General features: G+C 47.5%; 1 protein-coding gene across 2 annotated transcripts in view; it reads right to left on the minus strand.

Moving 5' to 3' along the window:
- Positions 1 to 441: 441 nt before the first annotated feature.
- Positions 442 to 18,336, minus strand: part of Dnajc16 (DnaJ heat shock protein family (Hsp40) member C16) — a 32,367-nt gene continuing 14,472 nt past the window's right edge. The window contains exons 5-16 of one of the 2 annotated variants that reach the window (XR_008720585.1): positions 16,689 to 16,873; positions 14,956 to 15,060; positions 14,104 to 14,262; positions 11,253 to 11,383; positions 10,190 to 10,373; positions 8,248 to 8,430; positions 8,040 to 8,116; positions 7,050 to 7,130; positions 6,858 to 6,956; positions 5,286 to 5,456; positions 3,873 to 4,379; positions 442 to 2,721 (exon numbers count right to left, since the gene is read on the minus strand). Coding sequence is in view for 1 of the 2 variants with exons in the window: in XM_055611269.1 (XP_055467244.1) it covers positions 4,004 to 4,379; positions 5,286 to 5,456; positions 6,858 to 6,956; positions 7,050 to 7,130; positions 8,040 to 8,116; positions 8,248 to 8,430; positions 10,190 to 10,373; positions 11,253 to 11,383; positions 14,104 to 14,262; positions 14,956 to 15,060; positions 16,689 to 16,873 (1,751 nt within the window). In the remaining variant the exon portion in view is untranslated. Of the gene's footprint in view, positions 4,380 to 5,285; positions 5,457 to 6,857; positions 6,957 to 7,049; positions 7,131 to 8,039; positions 8,117 to 8,247; positions 8,431 to 10,189; positions 10,374 to 11,252; positions 11,384 to 14,103; positions 14,263 to 14,955; positions 15,061 to 16,688; positions 16,874 to 18,336 lie in introns of both variants that reach the window. The other variant, XM_055611269.1, reaches the window with a different exon arrangement.

Genomic DNA, 18,336 nt, shown 5'->3' on the forward strand with positions numbered 1-18,336 from the left:
GCTAACCTGGTCTAACAGTTAGACCACATCACTGCCTTTCACTTTAAACGCTAGGGTTGAAGATTAAACCAGGTGATGTCAGTTGTGCCAAGAGAACCTCTCAATCCTCTCTGCACAACTCACGTTTTGCAGTATCTGCCCTTTAGGCTGACACCCCCCAATGGCTCTGTCCCCCAAGCCTGCCATGAGTGTAGACTGACATCCCCAATGGCTTTTGTGCTGATACCCCTCAATGGCCTCTATCCCCCAAGCCTGCTGTGACTACTGGCTGACACCCTCAATGGCCTCTGCCCCAAAGCCTGCTGTGACTGTAGGCTGACACCCTCCAGTGGCCTCCACCCCCCAAGCCCGCCATGACTGAAAGCATGACATAAAATTCTAACAGTGTCCATGGGGAAGTCATCTTGCAAGACCAAAGGTGCCCCAGAGCCATCACACATTAAAATAGTTTATTTGTTTCCAGTCCGTAATATTTTTAAAACAAAACAACATTAATTTTAGTGCCTGTTCACAATACAAAAATAAAACAAAAAAACCCCAAACCAAATAAAACTGAAAAGTAAAAACATAAAACATAAAAGACACAATTTGTCAAATAAGTTACTTGTTCTTAATAGTATCAAAAGTGCAAAATATTCACCTTCCTCTCAGATCTGTCTTCCAGGGGCAGCCATGTTCTCTAACACGCAACAGGCAGATTCAGGACAGCTATGCTGCCTTTGTTTTCCAGGGTGAGGCCAGAATCGTGGCCATGACCTTATTTCATCTGCATCCTCTACTTCAACTATTTACTTGCTTATTTTGTGGTGCTCGGGTCGAAGAACACAGGGCCTCACGTGTGCTACACAAGCAGGACACCCCAGCCTGGTATCACTTGTTTTTTTGTTTGTATGTTTGTTTTTGAGACCAGGTCTCACAGCCCAAGCTGGCTTCACCTGCTCATGCTAAGGATGACCTTGAACTCCTGATCCTACTGCTTCTGCTTCCTGAGTGCTGGGATTACAGGCAGGAGCCACCGAATCTGGCCCCTTGCAACAACATTTGACGAATTCTACCTAATTTGGCCCCCCACCCCCGCCATCACTGGGGGTCAACCCAAGGGCTTCGCACATGCTAGGCAAATGCTTTACCACTGAACTACAGCCCCAGAAGGAGTTCTGCTTTGAAACAAAACAAAACCAGAGACAGAGGCTGAGTGCTTGCTTCCAGTCCCTAGCCCAGGCAAAGCAGATGGGTCAAATATATATATATATATTTTAAACACAGGAAAACACACATTGATGGTGGCTGCAAATGAATTACATAAAAGGCTGTGAATGAGGAGACTAACCCACCTGAAAACAAGCAAATTGTTTTGGGTGCTGGCAGGTGACAGGGAGAGCAGCTTCCTGCAATGTCTCTGGCAGCACACCGCCTCTGCAGTTGGTCCTGAGTGGCAGGAAGAGAGCACCCCAGACAGAGTACTTTCACCTCAGCTCCTGAAAATGACTCAGAGGCTGCCTTGGGCAGACACCAACTCCTCTCCTCACAGGGCAGTATCTGAACTGAAATTGGGTTCATTAGGATGGGAAACCTTGGCATCTGGCTGAGCACAGAAATAGCTCATATTTGACACAGAAAATAAACAATTCATGGAAACAACATTCAGGAAGAAAGGTTTGTGACTATCAAAGGTAGACGTGGGGTACACCCCTGTAATCCTAGTACTGGGAGGCTGAGGCAGGAGGACCTTCAGCTGGAGGCCATCCTGGGCTAGGCTACACAGTGAGACCCTGTCTCAAAGCAAGTAAGCAAGGAGGCCAAAGTTCCCTGGTGTCCTTGGTGGATATCCGCCTTCATCCCCATCAGTAAATTTATTTACTTATTATGTATACAGTGTTCTGTCTGCATGTGTGCCTGCACGTCAAAAGAGGGCACCAGATCTCACTATAGATGGTTGTGAGCCACCATGTGGTTGCTGGGAATTGAACTCAGGACCTTTGGAAGAGCAGCTGGTGCTCTTAACCTCTGAGCCATCTCTCCAGCCCCCCTCCGCCACTTCTAATGAAGGGCCTTTGATCATCTTGGTACAGTTTTGAGAAAAGAACAAACATCTGGGGAGTTTTTGGTTTTCAGAAATTACATGTCAAGGAATTTTATGAGTTCCAGATACGTAAAGACAAAAATCTATCAGTGAGTTAAAACATACTCATAAGAGGAGCCCGGCCATAAAAATATAAGGAAAAAATACATGTGTGTGTATGATAATGGGGATGGAACTCAGGCTTCACACATGCTGGGCAAGTGTTCTACCCCAGCTCACCCTCAGCTCCAGAAATGCATGTTGAGAACTGGGCACTGAGGAGCCAAGGCTGCTTTGACCCTTGCTAGCTGGGCCAGGTGCACGAGCAGCAGTACAGAGAGTTAGCAGTACTTCTAGAGGGTCAGATGGAAGAATGAAGCCTGGCAGTGATTTCTTTATTTTTTTTTTTAATAAAGCTAAAGACTCTTTGAAAACTACAGAGTTCCTGGGCTCAAATAATTTATCACTTACCACTGGAGCTCCGAGTTTAAAGTAGTCAGGATCCGAGGTGCTTGGTTCAAAGCAATTACAATTGGAGAATACTAACTGAGTGAATGTCCGGTCCCTGATTTGTGCCCTTCAGTTTACAAGAGGGCACTTGCTTGACAGTAGAACACACCGTGCGCGACAGCTGTCCAAACTCCCCTCGAGGTTTGGCCCTAAAAACAAAGGGTATGCCCTTAAGTGGGCAAGCATGATCCAGCCCTGAGCCCGAGGGGTGTGGAGCCAGGCAAGCTGGAGCTGATGGGTCTGATCTGGCAGCAGGAAGCAGCAATAAGGAAAGGAGGAAACAATTAAGCAGAGACGCTAAAATGCAGGCCAGAAGAAAGAAGCTATTGCCTGCTGGACAGGAATCCAGACAAGTCTCAGCTCAGTCACAAGAGACGACTTGAAGATTCAGCACTTTGGGGACAACAATGTTCAAAATGCAATTGTCAGAGAGGTCAGGTTTCTTGGTTTGAAGACACGCCTGGCATTTTACTTGCGAACGACGCAGGAAAGGCTCCTGCACCTGGCTCTCGGCAGACAGTAAATGCCGCCATCTTAAATCTACTGGCTCTATAGCAGCTTATCTACACTCAGAACAGGATCACAGGTTATGGCTCCTAGTATCAAACTCTAAAATCCAGAGGCAGAAAAGCATCTGGACACAGATCAGCGGCTCAGACACTGCAGTGCTTCTGGCTGGGCACACTGGCCTGGCTGTGGTGGTGCTTAAATGGGCTGTAGTGAGGGGACAGGGATAGCGACCAAGGGATGCTCACGAAGGATCACAGGGCTGGGCAACTCCAGTCAGTGCTCAACCTTTCCTTCTGCTGGGGAAGACCGAATGTCAGCGCTGCACCCTCACCCCTGCTCACCCCTTTTCTTTCAAATCTGTGGCTGGCCAACTGTTGTGGGGGATACCCCCAAAATATGTCTCAATGCTTGCTCCCAGAAGCATGGTCACATGTAAAATTGCAAAAAACTAGGCCTCTTTTGAAGATGCAGGACCTAGAAGCGTGGTGGGCTGTCCTGTGTTGAGAGCATGTGCCGTGGCAGAAGCTCACAGAGGCCAGGCCAGGAGCTTGCTGCAGGGGCCGGGGTGGGGTGAGTGACCCACCCTGCATGACAGGTTCATGAGGATCCTGAGATTTGTCCAGGCACGGCTCAGGGTCAAGCCCTGGGTTTCTCCAACATAAGGACAGAGTGGTGTGAGCATGTTACAGGGACAGCAAAGGAGAGGGGGTGAGCAGTCTCTTTTAAATAGTGCGGCATTCATACAGGATGAGAAAACCCAAAGGGAAAGATTTTCATCTAGGGATCAAACCTGCGGTGTCTTGCTCCTAGGTGACAAAGGGAAGATCTTCTAGCCAGTGCTCTAGAAGAGAAATCTAAAATCTAGACTCTTCTGAAAATCCCTGTTCCTGGGGCATGTTAAAAACCTGAAGAGTCCATGTCTCAGTCTAGCTCAGGCCACGATGGGATGTAGAACCTCTGCAAGGAACCTTCCAGCAGGCGCTCCATCCACAAGGACAACTTGCTCAGCTTGCCCTTGAGGGGCTTGGGCCCAAGGCCAAGGGGAGGCTTCTCTCGGGAGAAGTCAGGGTCACAGGAGCCCACAGCCTCTTCCTCCACTGTCTTCTGGGGCTTGAAGAGGCAGAAGTACTTCTTGTGGCCATTCAGGGCCAGCACGTAGCCAGTGTAGTCCCGTTCCATAAAGTGCTTGTCGTACTGGTTTGGGATCGGGGCCGCGTCCTGAGCAAACTCCAGCAAGTACTCCAGCCACTCCCGGTGTTTGTCCAGACTCAAGAAGGAGAAGTGGAGGCTGCTGCTCCTGCGGGAAAAACAGATGAGGGTTCAGGAAGGTCTGGGAGTTTAACTGCAGGTCATCAAGGGGAGTCAGCACCCCAGGCAGGGTGACTAGCTTGTGCTCAGGAAAGGATTCTGAGGAGCTGGGGGTGGGGTGGGGTGCGCACTTTTCTGTTCAGAAGCAGCAGCACTTGAGAGCGACTGGAGAGTGGGGAGGAGGGAAGTGCTGAGCCTGTAATCCTAGCACTTGGAAGGCAGAGGCAGGAGGATTGTTCTGAGTTTGAGAGCACCTAGGAGCCAGGTTTGGTGGTGCATGCCTTTAATCCCAGCATGTGGGAAGCAGAGACACGTGGATCTCTGTGAGGTCAAGGCTAGCCTAGTCTACAAATCGAGATCCAGGAGAGCCAGGACTACACACTGAGAAATCCTGTCTCAAAAGCAAAAACAAAAACAAAAACCTAAAAACCAACCAACCAACCAACCAACCAAAAGAAGTGCTATCCATAAATCCATAAATCCAGTGCTATCCATAAAGTACAAGATCAAGCCACGCATGCTGGCACCTTCCTTTAATCCCAGCACTCAGGAGGCAGAGGCAGGTGAGTTTGAGGCCAACCTGGTGTACAGCATGAGTTCCAAACAGCCAGAACTATGCAGAGAGAATCTGTCCCAAAACATCTAAACACACACACACACACACACACACACACACACACACACACACACACGCACAACCCAAACAAAAGTCAAGAGATGCAGATGCCTGGCTGGGAAGGGTATAAAGTATTGCTCATCTAATGGAAGTGTCTAGCCGTCTTCCAGTCTCTTATCCCAAGTGGAGAAGCTTTTCTCTTCTTTTTTAGATACACACAACCCCACACCTCCTTCCCCCCTCATTTGCACCTACACACACACACACACCCCTGCTTACCCGGTGAATGTGTAGACTTCCAGAGCAAATTTCTGCAGCAGGCTTGTCTTCGTCGAATTAGACAGGATGAGGACCACATTCATGTGGCCTGGCCTCAGGCGTACCAAGTTGCTGGTGTATGTCACATCTGTGAGTTCAGTTACCTCCACAAAGCCTTTTTTAGGAATCTTGCTGTGGAGAAACATGGAGGAGTTTAGACATCAGGACCGGGGAGAGGAAACCAGAGGAAGCCACTAATGGTAGCCCATGCCTGTAATCCTAGGAGCTGGGAAGCAGAAGCAGGAGGATGAGAAGCTTGAGGTAAGCCTCAACTGTGTAATGAATCTGAGGCCAGCCTGGGCTATGACAGTAAACAAACATGCCAACTTCCTCTTAACCCCAACAAAACAAACAAAACCAGTAAAGCAAGATGCCTCCTGGCTAGACCCCATCTGCCACTCAACACGGGCTTCGACCTTCTGGCTGTAGGGTGGCTCTGGCCCACAGCAGCCCTTCTCTTGCTGCTTTTCATCCATTGCAAAAACAGCTGCAGATGTGAGCCAAGGAGGCTGTGAATTCTCAGTGAATTGCTAACTCAGACTGGTCCCTTGCTGGAGACATTAGCAGTTATGAGTCATGGCTACCCCAGCTTCTGGCTCATTTACCACCTCCCTTGTGCTTTCTCCTTTCTCCCCTGCTTTCATTACTGAAGCTGGGATCGCAAATCTGAAACCACAGAGCACTCATCAGTCCTGTACCTCCATGTGCAGAGGTCTGAGTGCACCCCAGTCAGCAGTGACTTCCCTTTATTCAAGTGGGAAGGGGCCGGAGAGCCCACTCAGTTAACTGAGTGTGCGCTGATCTTCCACAGGCCCTGGCACCTGGGTCCAGACGTTCACAAGTCTGGAACTCCAGCTCTAGGGGCATCTGATTATTTCTAGCCTCTGAGGGTACAAACCTATATACACGTACATAATTTAAAAATAACAGTTTAAAAAAACAACAACGCAGAATGCCTGGGAATAGAAGCACTTTGCAGTTTTGGATTCTTCCCCCTCCCATTTTATAAGATGTGCAAACATTCAATTGAGACATAGCAGTCAAAACATGGCATATACTTCATGTTCATATACTTCAGCCTGAAGGTGACTTCACACATACTCTGCGTGCATGTGCCCTGTGACTGTGACTCGCCGGATGAAGTACACATTTTTTTTTTTTTTTCCTGAGATGAGGTCTCAATATGTAGTTCTGGAACTCTATAAAACTCACAGGGATCTGCCTGCCTCTGCCTCTCAAGAACTGAGATTAAAAGTATGTGCCACCACGACTCGCTGTTACAGAACACTTTGCATGTGGCCTTACGTTGCTGGCCATGGCTTCACACTCGGGACAGTTTAGAGCTGGGGGCTAGGATGTTGCTCAGTGCGAGCTCTTATCTAGCACGAGTGAGGCCCAGGTTTGATCCCTAGCACGGCAACTCCTCCACTCCCCAGCCAACAGAGTTTAGAGCCAGGTGAGGGGAGGCCTTTCTGCGCTGTGCATCCCACAGTGCTCTGAGGCTAAGGGCAGGTGTGTGGTGTGGAGAAGAACCTGCTGTTTTCCTTGGCGAAGCTTGGCTCAGTCTTCCCAGCCTTCTCAGGGACTTCTTCTTTATCTGGAGGGTGTGATTCTCGTTCCTCACTGGAGTCACTACCGAATGGAAAGAGAAGTTGCTTTTCTTTTCTTTCTTTTTTTTAATGGCCATGGCATATTGGGGCTCCTATTGATACTTCCTAGGCTTACCTGAAAGCCTGGACAATGACGGTGCCAAAGAGGATGAAGAGGGCTGAGAAGATGAGGGACAGTAGGGGCATCATCTCCCTCCTGCAAGCAAAGGCAGATATTAGCCCCACATCTGCTGGGCTTGGAATTTCCTCCCTCTGTCTCAGCAGGAAAAAGTCCTATACCAAAAGCCTTCCACACCAAGAAACATCACAAGACAGGCTGATATTGAGGTCGGGGAGACTGTTTCCTGAGTGTCCAAGTCACAGGCACTGCGTGCTGGAGGGCGGCTTTAGGCTATGTCTCTCATCTTCTACAGAAGGAGATGAAGGACTGAAGTTGGACACATGAAAGGACTCTCTGACACCAAGGTATCTATCGGTAGCTACAGGGTCTGTGGAATGATCTTGATTGAACTGACTCTCCTGAGACCAGAATGATCAGTTGTGGCCCAGAGAGAACAGGGAGTGTCACAGTCAGATTCAACTGTCAAGTGGACACAAACCTGGAAAGGAGAGTTGCCTCCATCAGACTGGCCTGTGGGGCACTTTCTTGATTACCAATCCACATGGGAGGGCCTGGCCCACTATGGGAAGTCCCACTGTGGGCAGGCAGGGCTGGAAAATGTAGGATTGGCAGCTGAGCAACCCAGTAAGCAGCTCTCCTCTGTGGTCTCTGCTTCAGCTCCTATCTTGGCCTCTAAGCCAAAATAAGCCTTTTCCTCCCCAGGTTTGTTTTGGTCATGGATGGATATATTTGTGCATGTACACACTGGACTATATGTGTCAGGACCTGTGCTGAACAGAAGACACACCATGAAGAAGGGACCAGGGCCAGCTCTGCTCACGAGAAAGCCAGCAAGAAGTGCCAGTCAGCAAATGGTAAAAAGCAAAGCAAAGAAAAAGGGAGCCGGTCACTGGGCCCATGTGAACTCTCTGCTCCCAGCAGCTTGTGCTCACTGACATCCTAGGGTAGCTCTAATAGGGAAAAAGGAACCCCACAGGGCCATACCAGTTACTGTGAAGCAAGCTCTCCCAGAAGTCTGAGAGGGAGTCAGAAACAGAGTAGAACCACCGGAGGAAAAATACCTGTCAGAGAGGAAACAGGCAGTGCGTCAGGACTGAGCCCAGAGGGAGGCCCCCACACTTGCCACCAGAGCGCCTCTGTGATCTCTGCTTGCTCCTCCCCATGGCCCATCCTTCCCCACCCTGATGCTCACCGGGGCAAGTTCATCAGTGAGGTCAGGGAGCACAGCTTCTGAGGATAGAAATGCTGGATCTTTCCGCAGCTGCTCAAGGTAACTCAAAAGGATGAACTTATCACTTTCACTGCCAGTCCAGGGATCTTCCAGGGTTTTAAACACCACCCTCCCTGCTGTGTTTCGCCTCTCCAAGATGGACACCTGGGAGAAAAAGAGAAAAATCATTAGGAGTCTCAAAAGCAGCAGGACAGAATGACACCAGTAATCACAGCCCCCGAAGGCTGAGGCAGGAGAATCAAGAGTTTGAGCCCAACCTGGACTTACACAGCTAGATCTCGTACACAAAAAGGTAAGCTGCAACTACCTGTGCTTTTTTAAGGAAGATGGGCAAAATGGCTTCATGAGGTTAGCAATTAGGCTAAAACACAAATATTGATGTATCTGTGATATTTGTAGGAGGTCCTGAGATCTTTCTGGAAAAAGGGATCATTACTATCTTAACTCGCTGTGTAGCTGTGAGAACGACCCTGAACTTGCCTCCATCTCACCAGCATCCCTGCCAGGTAGGGAGCTCAGGGCCTTGTGCATGTCAGACAAGCAATCCACCAACTGAACCTCATCCTCAGCCCAGGAGCTGGTTGTAAAAGGGACTTTTTTTTTTTTTAAAGAGATTTATTTTATTATGAATATAGCGTTTTGCCTGCATATACAACTGCCAGCAGAGGGCGCCAGATCTCATCATAGATGCTTGTGAGCCACCATGTGGTTGCTAGGAATTGAACTCAGGACCTCTGGAAAAGCAGCCATGCTCTTAACCTCTGAGCCATCTCTCCAGCCCCATAAAAGGGACTTTTATTTGACTGTTTCGGTTGTTGTCTTGGAGGCTTACTGCCTCTGTATGCTAACCTAGCCTAGTCCTGGAAGCTTCTAGCCTCCATACATTTTACCCTAGACCTAGAACATTTTCAGCCTCTGAGACTTATTGCTTAATAATCTCACCCTTTCTTGTCCTTTCTGAGCTCTGGGCTGGCTGGTTCAACTCAGCTATTCTGGCTCAAACTCCTCCTAGCTAACTTATTCAATCTGGCTTTTTCTTTCAGCCTCTGAATTGCTTGGCCTCAAACTAAATCCAGCAATCTCTTCTAATATTCTGGCTCCATGTCTTTTGACTCATTCTGCCTTCAACCTCTCTCTGCAACCCGTCTCTCTATTACTGTCCAGTTAAAACTGTCTCCTTTCTCTCTGCATTGCCCCTTAGTAGCTTCCCTTTCCTCTTTTTTCCGTGAAGTTGGGCATATCCTAGTCTGTCAAATCTTTCTCTGATTCATCAGTTTTTCTGCCACTCAATTAGACATCACTTTCAAACATGGGTGCTTCCTTCTACAAAGTAACTTCACCTTCATTATTTGGGATGAAAGGTGTGTACCATCATGCCTTTCTTTACCTGATACTTGTTCTGTACCAGGCTGGCCTTGCAGTCAGATCTGCTTGCCTCTGCCTCCTGAATTAAAGGAGTGTTTTCCAGCTGGATCACATAGACCTAGAAGGATGTGATCTCTTGCCAGAGCAGCCATGTTTTGAATTAAAATTCTTCTTTAACTAGTTTTGTTTGAGATAATGTCTCATGTTACCTAGGTTGGCCTTAAACAACTAGGCTCAAGAGATCCTCAAACTTTGGCCTTCCTAGAACAATAATTTCATTAATTTTTGCTTCTTAAAATTTTTTTATTCATGTGCCAGGCATGGTGGTGCACACCTTTAAAATTAGCACTCAGGAGGCCAAGACAGGTGGATCTCTGTGAGTTTGAGGCCAGCCTGGTCTACAAATTGAGTCCAGGATAGCCAGGGCTCTGTTACCCAGATTCCAACCAGGTCTAAGAGCTTTCCTGATGTCTGGACGCTCTACTCAGCACTCCCAAGACAGGAGGAATGGGAATGGGGGTTGGGGTCCTTGGCTCACCCACGACTTCCCTTCAAAGGCCTCAATGTCCGGTAGCAAGGTGCTGGCAAACTCCTGCTGCCGGTTGATGTAGACATGCACGAACCGCACTGTGTCCTGGGTGTTTGCCAGTGCAAAGGACAGGAAGGCGTCAAAGGGTTTGCTCAGCTTGCTAGCCTCAGCTGTCAGTAAAACCACGCAATACCTGCACACAAACAAGAAAGGAGGTCCTAAAACCAATCCCGGGGCCTGGCCAGGGCTGGCGACGGCTGTTAAGGGAGAGAGACACACCTGCAGGATGGAGGCCTGTCTACCAGGAAGCTTTTAGAGGCCCCTGTCCAGATCTCCTGTCTCAGGGAGGAGTGTTAGGACTTATCTTAGGGCAGAGGCGACCAAACGTCGTTCTGAAGGGCTGCTTCTGCAAGGTTCTAATAAAAGCCTAGAGTTCATCCATTTATTCTCCTAACATTCACCACGCTATCAGGCAACATTCCTACCCTCTTTCCAGGGGAGAAGACAGACAGTAGATACACAGACACATGGGTATTGACGAGTGCTGTGAGAAAAAGGAGAGGAAGGGACCGAGGTCAGTGTGGGGCAGAAGTCGTACTCATGCAGACCAGGAAAATGCCACCTGATGTCTGAGCAGACACTTAAATGAAGTGCTGTAGGAGAAGAAAAGAGGGAGGAGCAACTTGATCTGACCAGGGCTTAGAGAGACCAAAGGTAGAGGGTAAAGGAATGCATAGGAGCACAGGACATGGCGGAGGCCTGCTCAAGAGCAGTACTGGTAAATTAGTGAGGTTTATCCTAAGCTGTGTGTGATCTATCTCGGCGTGTGGGGGTCACTCTTTTCCTTCCACCACACAGATCTCAGATGGTCAGGCTCAACAGCAAGTGCCCGTGCCTCCCTGGGCCCTCCAGGTATCTGCTGGATAATGTGGCCCCGTCTATAATTTTACCATGTGTCCTAAAGGTGCCCTGGACTAAGGTACCCCACCCCACCTTACAGGTTTGACTGCCCCGAAGCAAGGCAGCGCTGCTCCCCCCAACTTCAGTGAGAGGCAGAGCCTTGACTTCTTACTTCCTCTGTCGGTGAGACCGCTTCACAGGGCAGAGTTCATGGAACAGTCTCTGGCTGGTGAGCCGGGCCGCCATCAGGTACTTGTTCTGGGCAATGAAGTCCTCGATGACCTGCTTCTTTAGCCCTCGAACCTGGAGAAAAACAGCAACAAGCACTCAGTTTTCACACTGCACATGGACTTTTCCTCCCAAGCTTCTCAAGACTGCAGCTGACCCTGGCTAAAGCAGCATCACCAGGCAAGAAATGTGGAGCTGTCAGGTGGTTTCTACTCTGCAGACTGTTTTAGACTAACAGCTTGAAAGAGGCAGTCAGGTTTAATTTTACACAAATATATTTCCACTTAGGATTGACAGCAAACTAAACAATTCAAAATAAATCCCAGGGTTAAGCGGTGGCTCAGTGGCAGAACACTGGTTTAACACTCAAAGTGCTAGAGTCAGTCTCCTCAAAAAGATACAACAAACACCCAAACAGCACAGCAGTAGCTTTTGTTTTTTGAGACAGGGTCTTTATGTAGGCAGGCTGGCGTGAAACTTACTATGTAGACCAGGATAGCCTCAAATTCACAAAGATCCACCTGTCTCTGCATGTGCCACCATGTCCAGCTCCCAGACCCCTTTAGAGCCAGAGTCCTATGTAGCCCAGGCTGGAACCCAACTTGTTATGTAGCTGAGGATGACCTTGGACTCCTGATCTCCCTGTTTACCTTCCTAGTTCTGGGATTTCAGGCTTGTGTCACCACATAAATTCAGGGCTTCATACAGTCACCTCCCAGCCCCTCCCCAAACAGTTACCAAGAATGAAGAGCAGACTGCTTTGTTATGGCTTTCATGCATTTCAAAGGGCAGACATCACATAGGAGGTGCTAACCAGCCATCAGCCTCAGGAGGCTATTGTGTACTTAGCAAACCCTAAAGACAGAGCAGATAAATGACTGACTATTGAAGTGTTTGCAAAGCTGCTGGGTGCTACAAGGTCAATATTTGAGCACCTACTGTATTCCTTAAATCAGCAGACAGAGTTGAACACAATTGCTGTTTCACCAGTACGAAGAAGGGTGAGCTAACAGTGAGATGGCTCAGTTGATAGGGGTACTTGACAGAAAGCCTGATAATGTGAGTTTGATTCTCCAAACCTACCGGGTGGAACAAAGAACTAATTTCCACAAGATATTCTCTGACCTTCACACAAACACAGGAATGTGCCAGATATACACACATAAGCAAATGTGAATTTTAAAAAAACTGTAATCATTAAAAGCCAACCACTGACTGATAACCTCACAACCTTCCAACCTCTATCTCCTACCTGTCTACCTCTTTAAAACATTTTGAGATAGGGGCTCAAGTAACCCAGGCTGGCCTGGACTCACTGTGCCAGTTGAGAATGTCCTGGAACTTCCGTCCTTTTGCTTCTACCTCCTGAATGCTGGGATCACAGGCCAGCCCTTCCTCCCTTCTACAGTGCTGGGCCAGCACCTAACAAATCCGCTGCTGACAGAGTCCTATTGCCCCCTGAGCTGGCTTTGAATTCCCAACTTTCTCAGCCTTCGAAGTGTGGAAATTATAGGTGCTGCCACGAACCCAGCTTCCACCTGCCTTTCCTAACTGTCCTCTGTCCACCTGTGTAAGAGTCACCCGACAGCATTTGCTATAGGCAGCTCTAAGCATGCCTAAGATGAATCTGTTGTCTTCTTTCCCTATCAGCCATTTCCCTGTCTGGTTCTACCTCACAAAATGAACTTCCCTATTTCCAGTCTCAGACCCTCCCGTATGCTGAACAAGTTGCCCATGATAGTGGGTAGAGACTGTCTCTCCTCCCTCGACTGAACCACTTTAGAGGCCTAACTATGGATGGCCCAATGAATACTGTATTCACTACACAGCACTCAGGCAACGAAGTGTTTATGAAATGAAATGACCAAAATGAAGCACATTATTGTTACTTGTAATTATGTGCATATCTGTGTGGGTATGTACATGTGAGTGAAGGCAACCACAGGTGCAGAAGAGACTGTCAGATCACCTGGAACTGGAACTGGAGGTGGCTCTAAGCCACCCAACACACGTGCAGGGAACTGAATGAACTCTAGAACTTTGGGTCCTCCGGAGTAACCCATGTGTTTTAACTGCTGAGTCATCTCTCCAGGCCCCAAATAGAACACGTAATAAAACTTACTGCAGATTTTCTTAAGAGTCAAGGGTCAGAGGGCATGGTGGTGCATACCTTTAATCCAAGTACTCAGGCGGCAGAGGGGGCTGGGGCAGGGGCAGAGGCAGATCTCTGTGAGTTCTAGGTCAGCCTGGTTTATATAGTGAGTGAGACCCTGTCTAGAAAACAAAACCCAAAAATCTACAAACACCTCTTCTCTCAAACCAAGATTTTCCTGCCTTAGCCTTCAGAGTACTCAAATTCCAGGTATGTGCCACATGAGACAAAATTTTTTTAAAGCAAAACACCATTGTGTCAGATTAAAACAACTAAACAAAACAAAATTTATTGCATTGGTAGAAAGAAAAATGCCAAATGAGTTTCTCGTGTTTGTTGGCTGTTTTGTCTTTCTCCCTGACTTGCAGGAATTGGTTTTCTCCTACCACGTGGGTCCCAGGGATAGAACTCAGGGATCGGGCTGGCAGCAAGCCTGATGAGCCATCCTGAGGCCTCTTTCTCTGAGACAAAGTCTCATCATGGTAGCTCAGGCTAACCTCAGACTCATTATGTAGTTGAGAATGACCTTGAACTCCTGATCCTTCCAGTGCTGAGACTAAAAACTTGCTTTAAAGTTCAATTCTGTTGCTTTTTCACATGAAGGCGGAGGTAAAATGAAGGACATGCGGTGACATTCACGTACCTGGATCACATCAGCAGGCTTGTTGATGTGTTCCTTAAAGATCAGCATGGTGGGCGCATAGACATTGATGTTGTACTGCCTGGTCATCTCCTCTGTGCCTCTCAAGCCAACGTACACATACCCAAACGACACATAATCTTTGTATGCAAAGGCCGTCAGCTATAAGGGCATAAGAGAGGATAGAAATGAAACGGACAGCTTGGCATCCAGCTTACAAACCAAGCGGGACCTGTTAGTGTCAATGGCTAGCATGAGCTGTCAGTTTATGGAGCCTGTGAGTCTTCCTCACCCACACATCTACTTCAGACATTCTATGGTATTCTAGTCTACGCACAAAAATACATTTCTCAAGAGATAAAATAAGATAATCATAGGCTGAAATCTTGCCTGGGTGCATGTGTGTGTTCTTGTGTGTGTATGTGTGTGCAAGTCCATGTATGTGTATTTGTGTGTCCATGTCCATCCCAGCAATAAACTACCACAGGCTGAGCACCCTTATCTAAAACACTTGAGTCCAAAATGTTTCAGGCTCCTTCAGATTTTGGAATACTAGCATATCCACAATGAAGTATTCTTGGGACAGCACCAAATTTAAACACAAAATCTGTATGTTACACACACAACTTCTATACACGGTGTGAAGACAATTGTATACATCTTAGTGTGCCTGTGTCTTGACTGTGACTTGTCACATGAGGTCAGGGCAAGGCACTGATGTTCAAGAGTCTTCTGATTTCAGCTCTTTAAACTAGAGATGCTCCACTATCTGATTATACAGAAGCAGGCTACAGCTGTGGTGCACAGCTGGCTCCCCGCCAGCAAAACAAGGCGCTGCTCCCAGAGATGAGTTACCTTGTACAGCAGGGGCACTGCTGGTGTCTGGCCGAACAAGAGGGCATGAGGCTTATTCTCCTGCTGCCAGCCAGATAGGAATCGCACGTAGTTTTTATTTGTAACCTTAAATTGGAAATAGAAGGTTAGTTGTAATAATTAATTCAAATTCCCCAGAACTGGAACCAGAGCTCCGATGGTTATGACCTGCCATGTAGATGCTGGGAACTGGACCCAGGTACTCTGCAAGAGTAGCCAGCGCTCTTAACTGCTGAGGCATCTTTTTCATCCAATATTTAATTCTCAACAACTATATTATACTTCTGTCAGGGATAAATACATTATATATAAAGGTTGTTTATTTAAAAAATGCAGACAAGTCACCTCTTTTGTCTTTTTTTGAGATAGGGTCTATTTGGACCTGGCTGTCCTGAAACTCGCTAAGTAGACCAGGCTTGACCTCACAGAGATCCTTTTGCCTCTGCCACTCATCCTTTTTTTTTTTTTTTTGCTTTTTGAGACAGGGTTTGTCTGTGTAGCCGTGGCTGTCCTGCACTCGCTTTGCAGACCAGGCTGGCCTTGAACTCACAGAGATCCACCTGCCTTTGCCTCCCCAGGTGCTGGGATTGCAGACGTGTGCCACTGTGCCTGGCTTGCCACTTATTGGTTTGTCTTAATTTGACAAAACCACTAGAAGAATGGAGACATAGATGTCGTTTGTTTACAAACTCTGACAGATTAAAATCTGTATGAAAGACTTACTTGACCATATTATAAAGTCACTTCTCCAGTTGTTCTTTCTTGTTTGTTTTTTGGTCGGAGCACTGGGGATTGAATCCAGGGCATTTCTAAGCACAGCCGTGCCCTCAGCCCCAGAGCACACTTTACCAGAAGGCACGCAGTGCTCGTCCTGTGAAAATGGCTCAGGCTGTGCTGGAGGGTGCTCGGTGGTAAGGGTGCGTGCAGTTTTGAAGGGACCCACGTCTCAAACACCACCACCAGAATTACATTTATTTACTTTGTGTATGTGTGTGGGTACAACAGCTCTGCGAGCATATGTGGGTCAGAGGGCAACTTGCAGGAGTCGGGTCTCCTTCTACCATGCAGGTCCTTGGGCATCACACTGAGGTGTCAGACTTGGCAGCAAGTCCCTTTACCTTCTGAGCCAGCTCCCCAGCCCTCAGTTAGCTTTTATTTTTTGTTTTTAAGACAAATTTTCTCCATGTAGTCCTCGCTGTCCTGGAACTCGATATATAGGTCCTATCTAGCCTTAAACACACGGAGATCTGCTTTCCTCTGCCTCCCAAGTGCTGGGATTAAAGACATGTTCGCCATGACTGGCTCCTCACTAAGCTTTTAAAGTTCCAGAAATAACATCTGGTTTACTCTATCTGGTGGTTTTGGTAAATATGATCCTTAAAAAATGTAAAAGTATAAACTGATTTTCATATTTTCACTGGACAAATACACGCATATGAACAAATATATGAGCCATAAATTCTACCACATGAGCTAACTTTGTTGTTGTTTAGGAAATGAACTGTGGCTTCAGATCAGGTTCCTGTGATATAAGACCTGTGAGTGGCTTATTAACAGCAGTGAGCTCTCTCTGCTCTGTTCTTTTGCTTCAGCCTTCAGTGTCCTCAGGCTTCACCATATGATTTGGTGTAATGAAATGTATGTGACTCTTCTGCTCAGAGGGAAGATTGGAAGGTTCCAGCTGGCAGCCAGCTACATTCTCAGGGGACACTCACCTTCTCCACCAAGTTCCCTGGAAGAAGACTCTCCACGAACTGCCACAGGTTCTCAGGAACCACTGCATTGTGGAAGAAGGAGATCTTCCCATTGATGATTCCTAGGATGGAGGGGGTACTGTGCGCTCCCAGGTGATGGGCCAGGCGTCTTTCGTATCCAGCATGGACAACACCAATCCCCACACCTGAAAAGCATGGAAGAGTTCCATGAAGCCTTTCTGAGACTCTGGCAGGAAGGATGCTGACAATTCCCTTACAGTGGAAGCCGAAACCCAACTAGTCTGGAATAAATACTTTTCTAATAGGTTGTTTAACATTCTTTTACTCTTAGAATTCTAGATTGGTCAGCTTTTCTATAGAACAATCAATTACAAATAATTGCAAACCTGAATATCTTTTAAGCCTGCTATTTCTAGTTTTGGAAGGTTACAAGGAAATTCTTAAGAAAAAAAACAAAACAAAACCAATAACCAAAGAGATGGTGCAGCAGATAAAGGAGCTTGCTGTCAAGCCTGAGGTCCATCCCTGGAGCCCACAAGATATAAGGAGAGAAATGACTCTGACAGGTTGCCCTCTGACCTTTGTACACTTTCCTGTGCACACAAGCATGCACGCACACACACACAGAGTAAGTAAGTACAAAAAAGAGAGAGCAATCTGTATACCATATTCCTACCCAAAAACATGTATGAACAACCAAGGGTCCAACGACTCAACACCCGCCACCACTGCCTATGACTTAGCAACAGGAGACAGTCACAGCTCACCCTGGGGAACAACACACCCCCTTTACACACATTACTTTATCGAGACACTGAAAAATACAAGTTTTCCAGTGAGATGGCTTGTGGGTAAATGTGCTTGATATATGAGATGGATCACCTGGGTCTAATCCCTGGCACTCATGGATTGGTGGGAGAAGAGAATCAGTGCCATAGGGTTGCCCTCTGACCTCCACATGCTTGCTGTTCCCTGTATGTCCCCCTCCAACAACAATTAAATGAAATAAAAATAAATGCTAATTTTGGGGGCTGGAGAGATGGGTCAGAAGTTAGGAACACTGGCTGCACTGGGATCTAGGGTCAATTCCCAACCTCTATTTGGTGACTTAAGCTGTCTGTGACTCCAGTTCCAGAGAATCAAACACTGTCTCTGGTCCCCTCCGGCACCAGGCACACATGTAGTACAGAGATGTCCATGTTGGCCAGGCATGAGGGCGCACACCTCTGATCCCAGCACGGGAGGCAGAAACAGGTGGATCTCTGTGAGTTTGAGGCCAGCCTGGTCTACACATTAAGTTCCACCCAGCCAAGGCTACATAGACAAACACTGTGTCTCAGTGTTCACTTCTGTGAAGAGACACCATGACCACGGCAACTCAGAACATAAAGTATTCAGTTTCAGGGGGTTAGCCCATTCAGCAGGGAACATGGAAGCATGCAGGAAGACAAGGTTCTGGAGAAGTGGCTGACAGTTCTACATTCGGATGCTGGCAGCAGGAAGAGCAAACCACTGAGCCTGACTGGTGCTTTTGAAACCTCCACTCATGGTGACAGACTTCCTCCAACAAAACCACACTTACTCGAACCAGGCCACACCTCCTATACCTTCTCAAGAACTGCCAATCCCTGATGACTGAGTATTCAAA

Source organism: Psammomys obesus, unplaced genomic scaffold (assembly GCF_907164565.1).
Source record: "Psammomys obesus unplaced genomic scaffold, mPsaObe1.curated_primary_1811, whole genome shotgun sequence".
Taxonomy (NCBI): domain Eukaryota; kingdom Metazoa; phylum Chordata; class Mammalia; order Rodentia; family Muridae; genus Psammomys; species Psammomys obesus.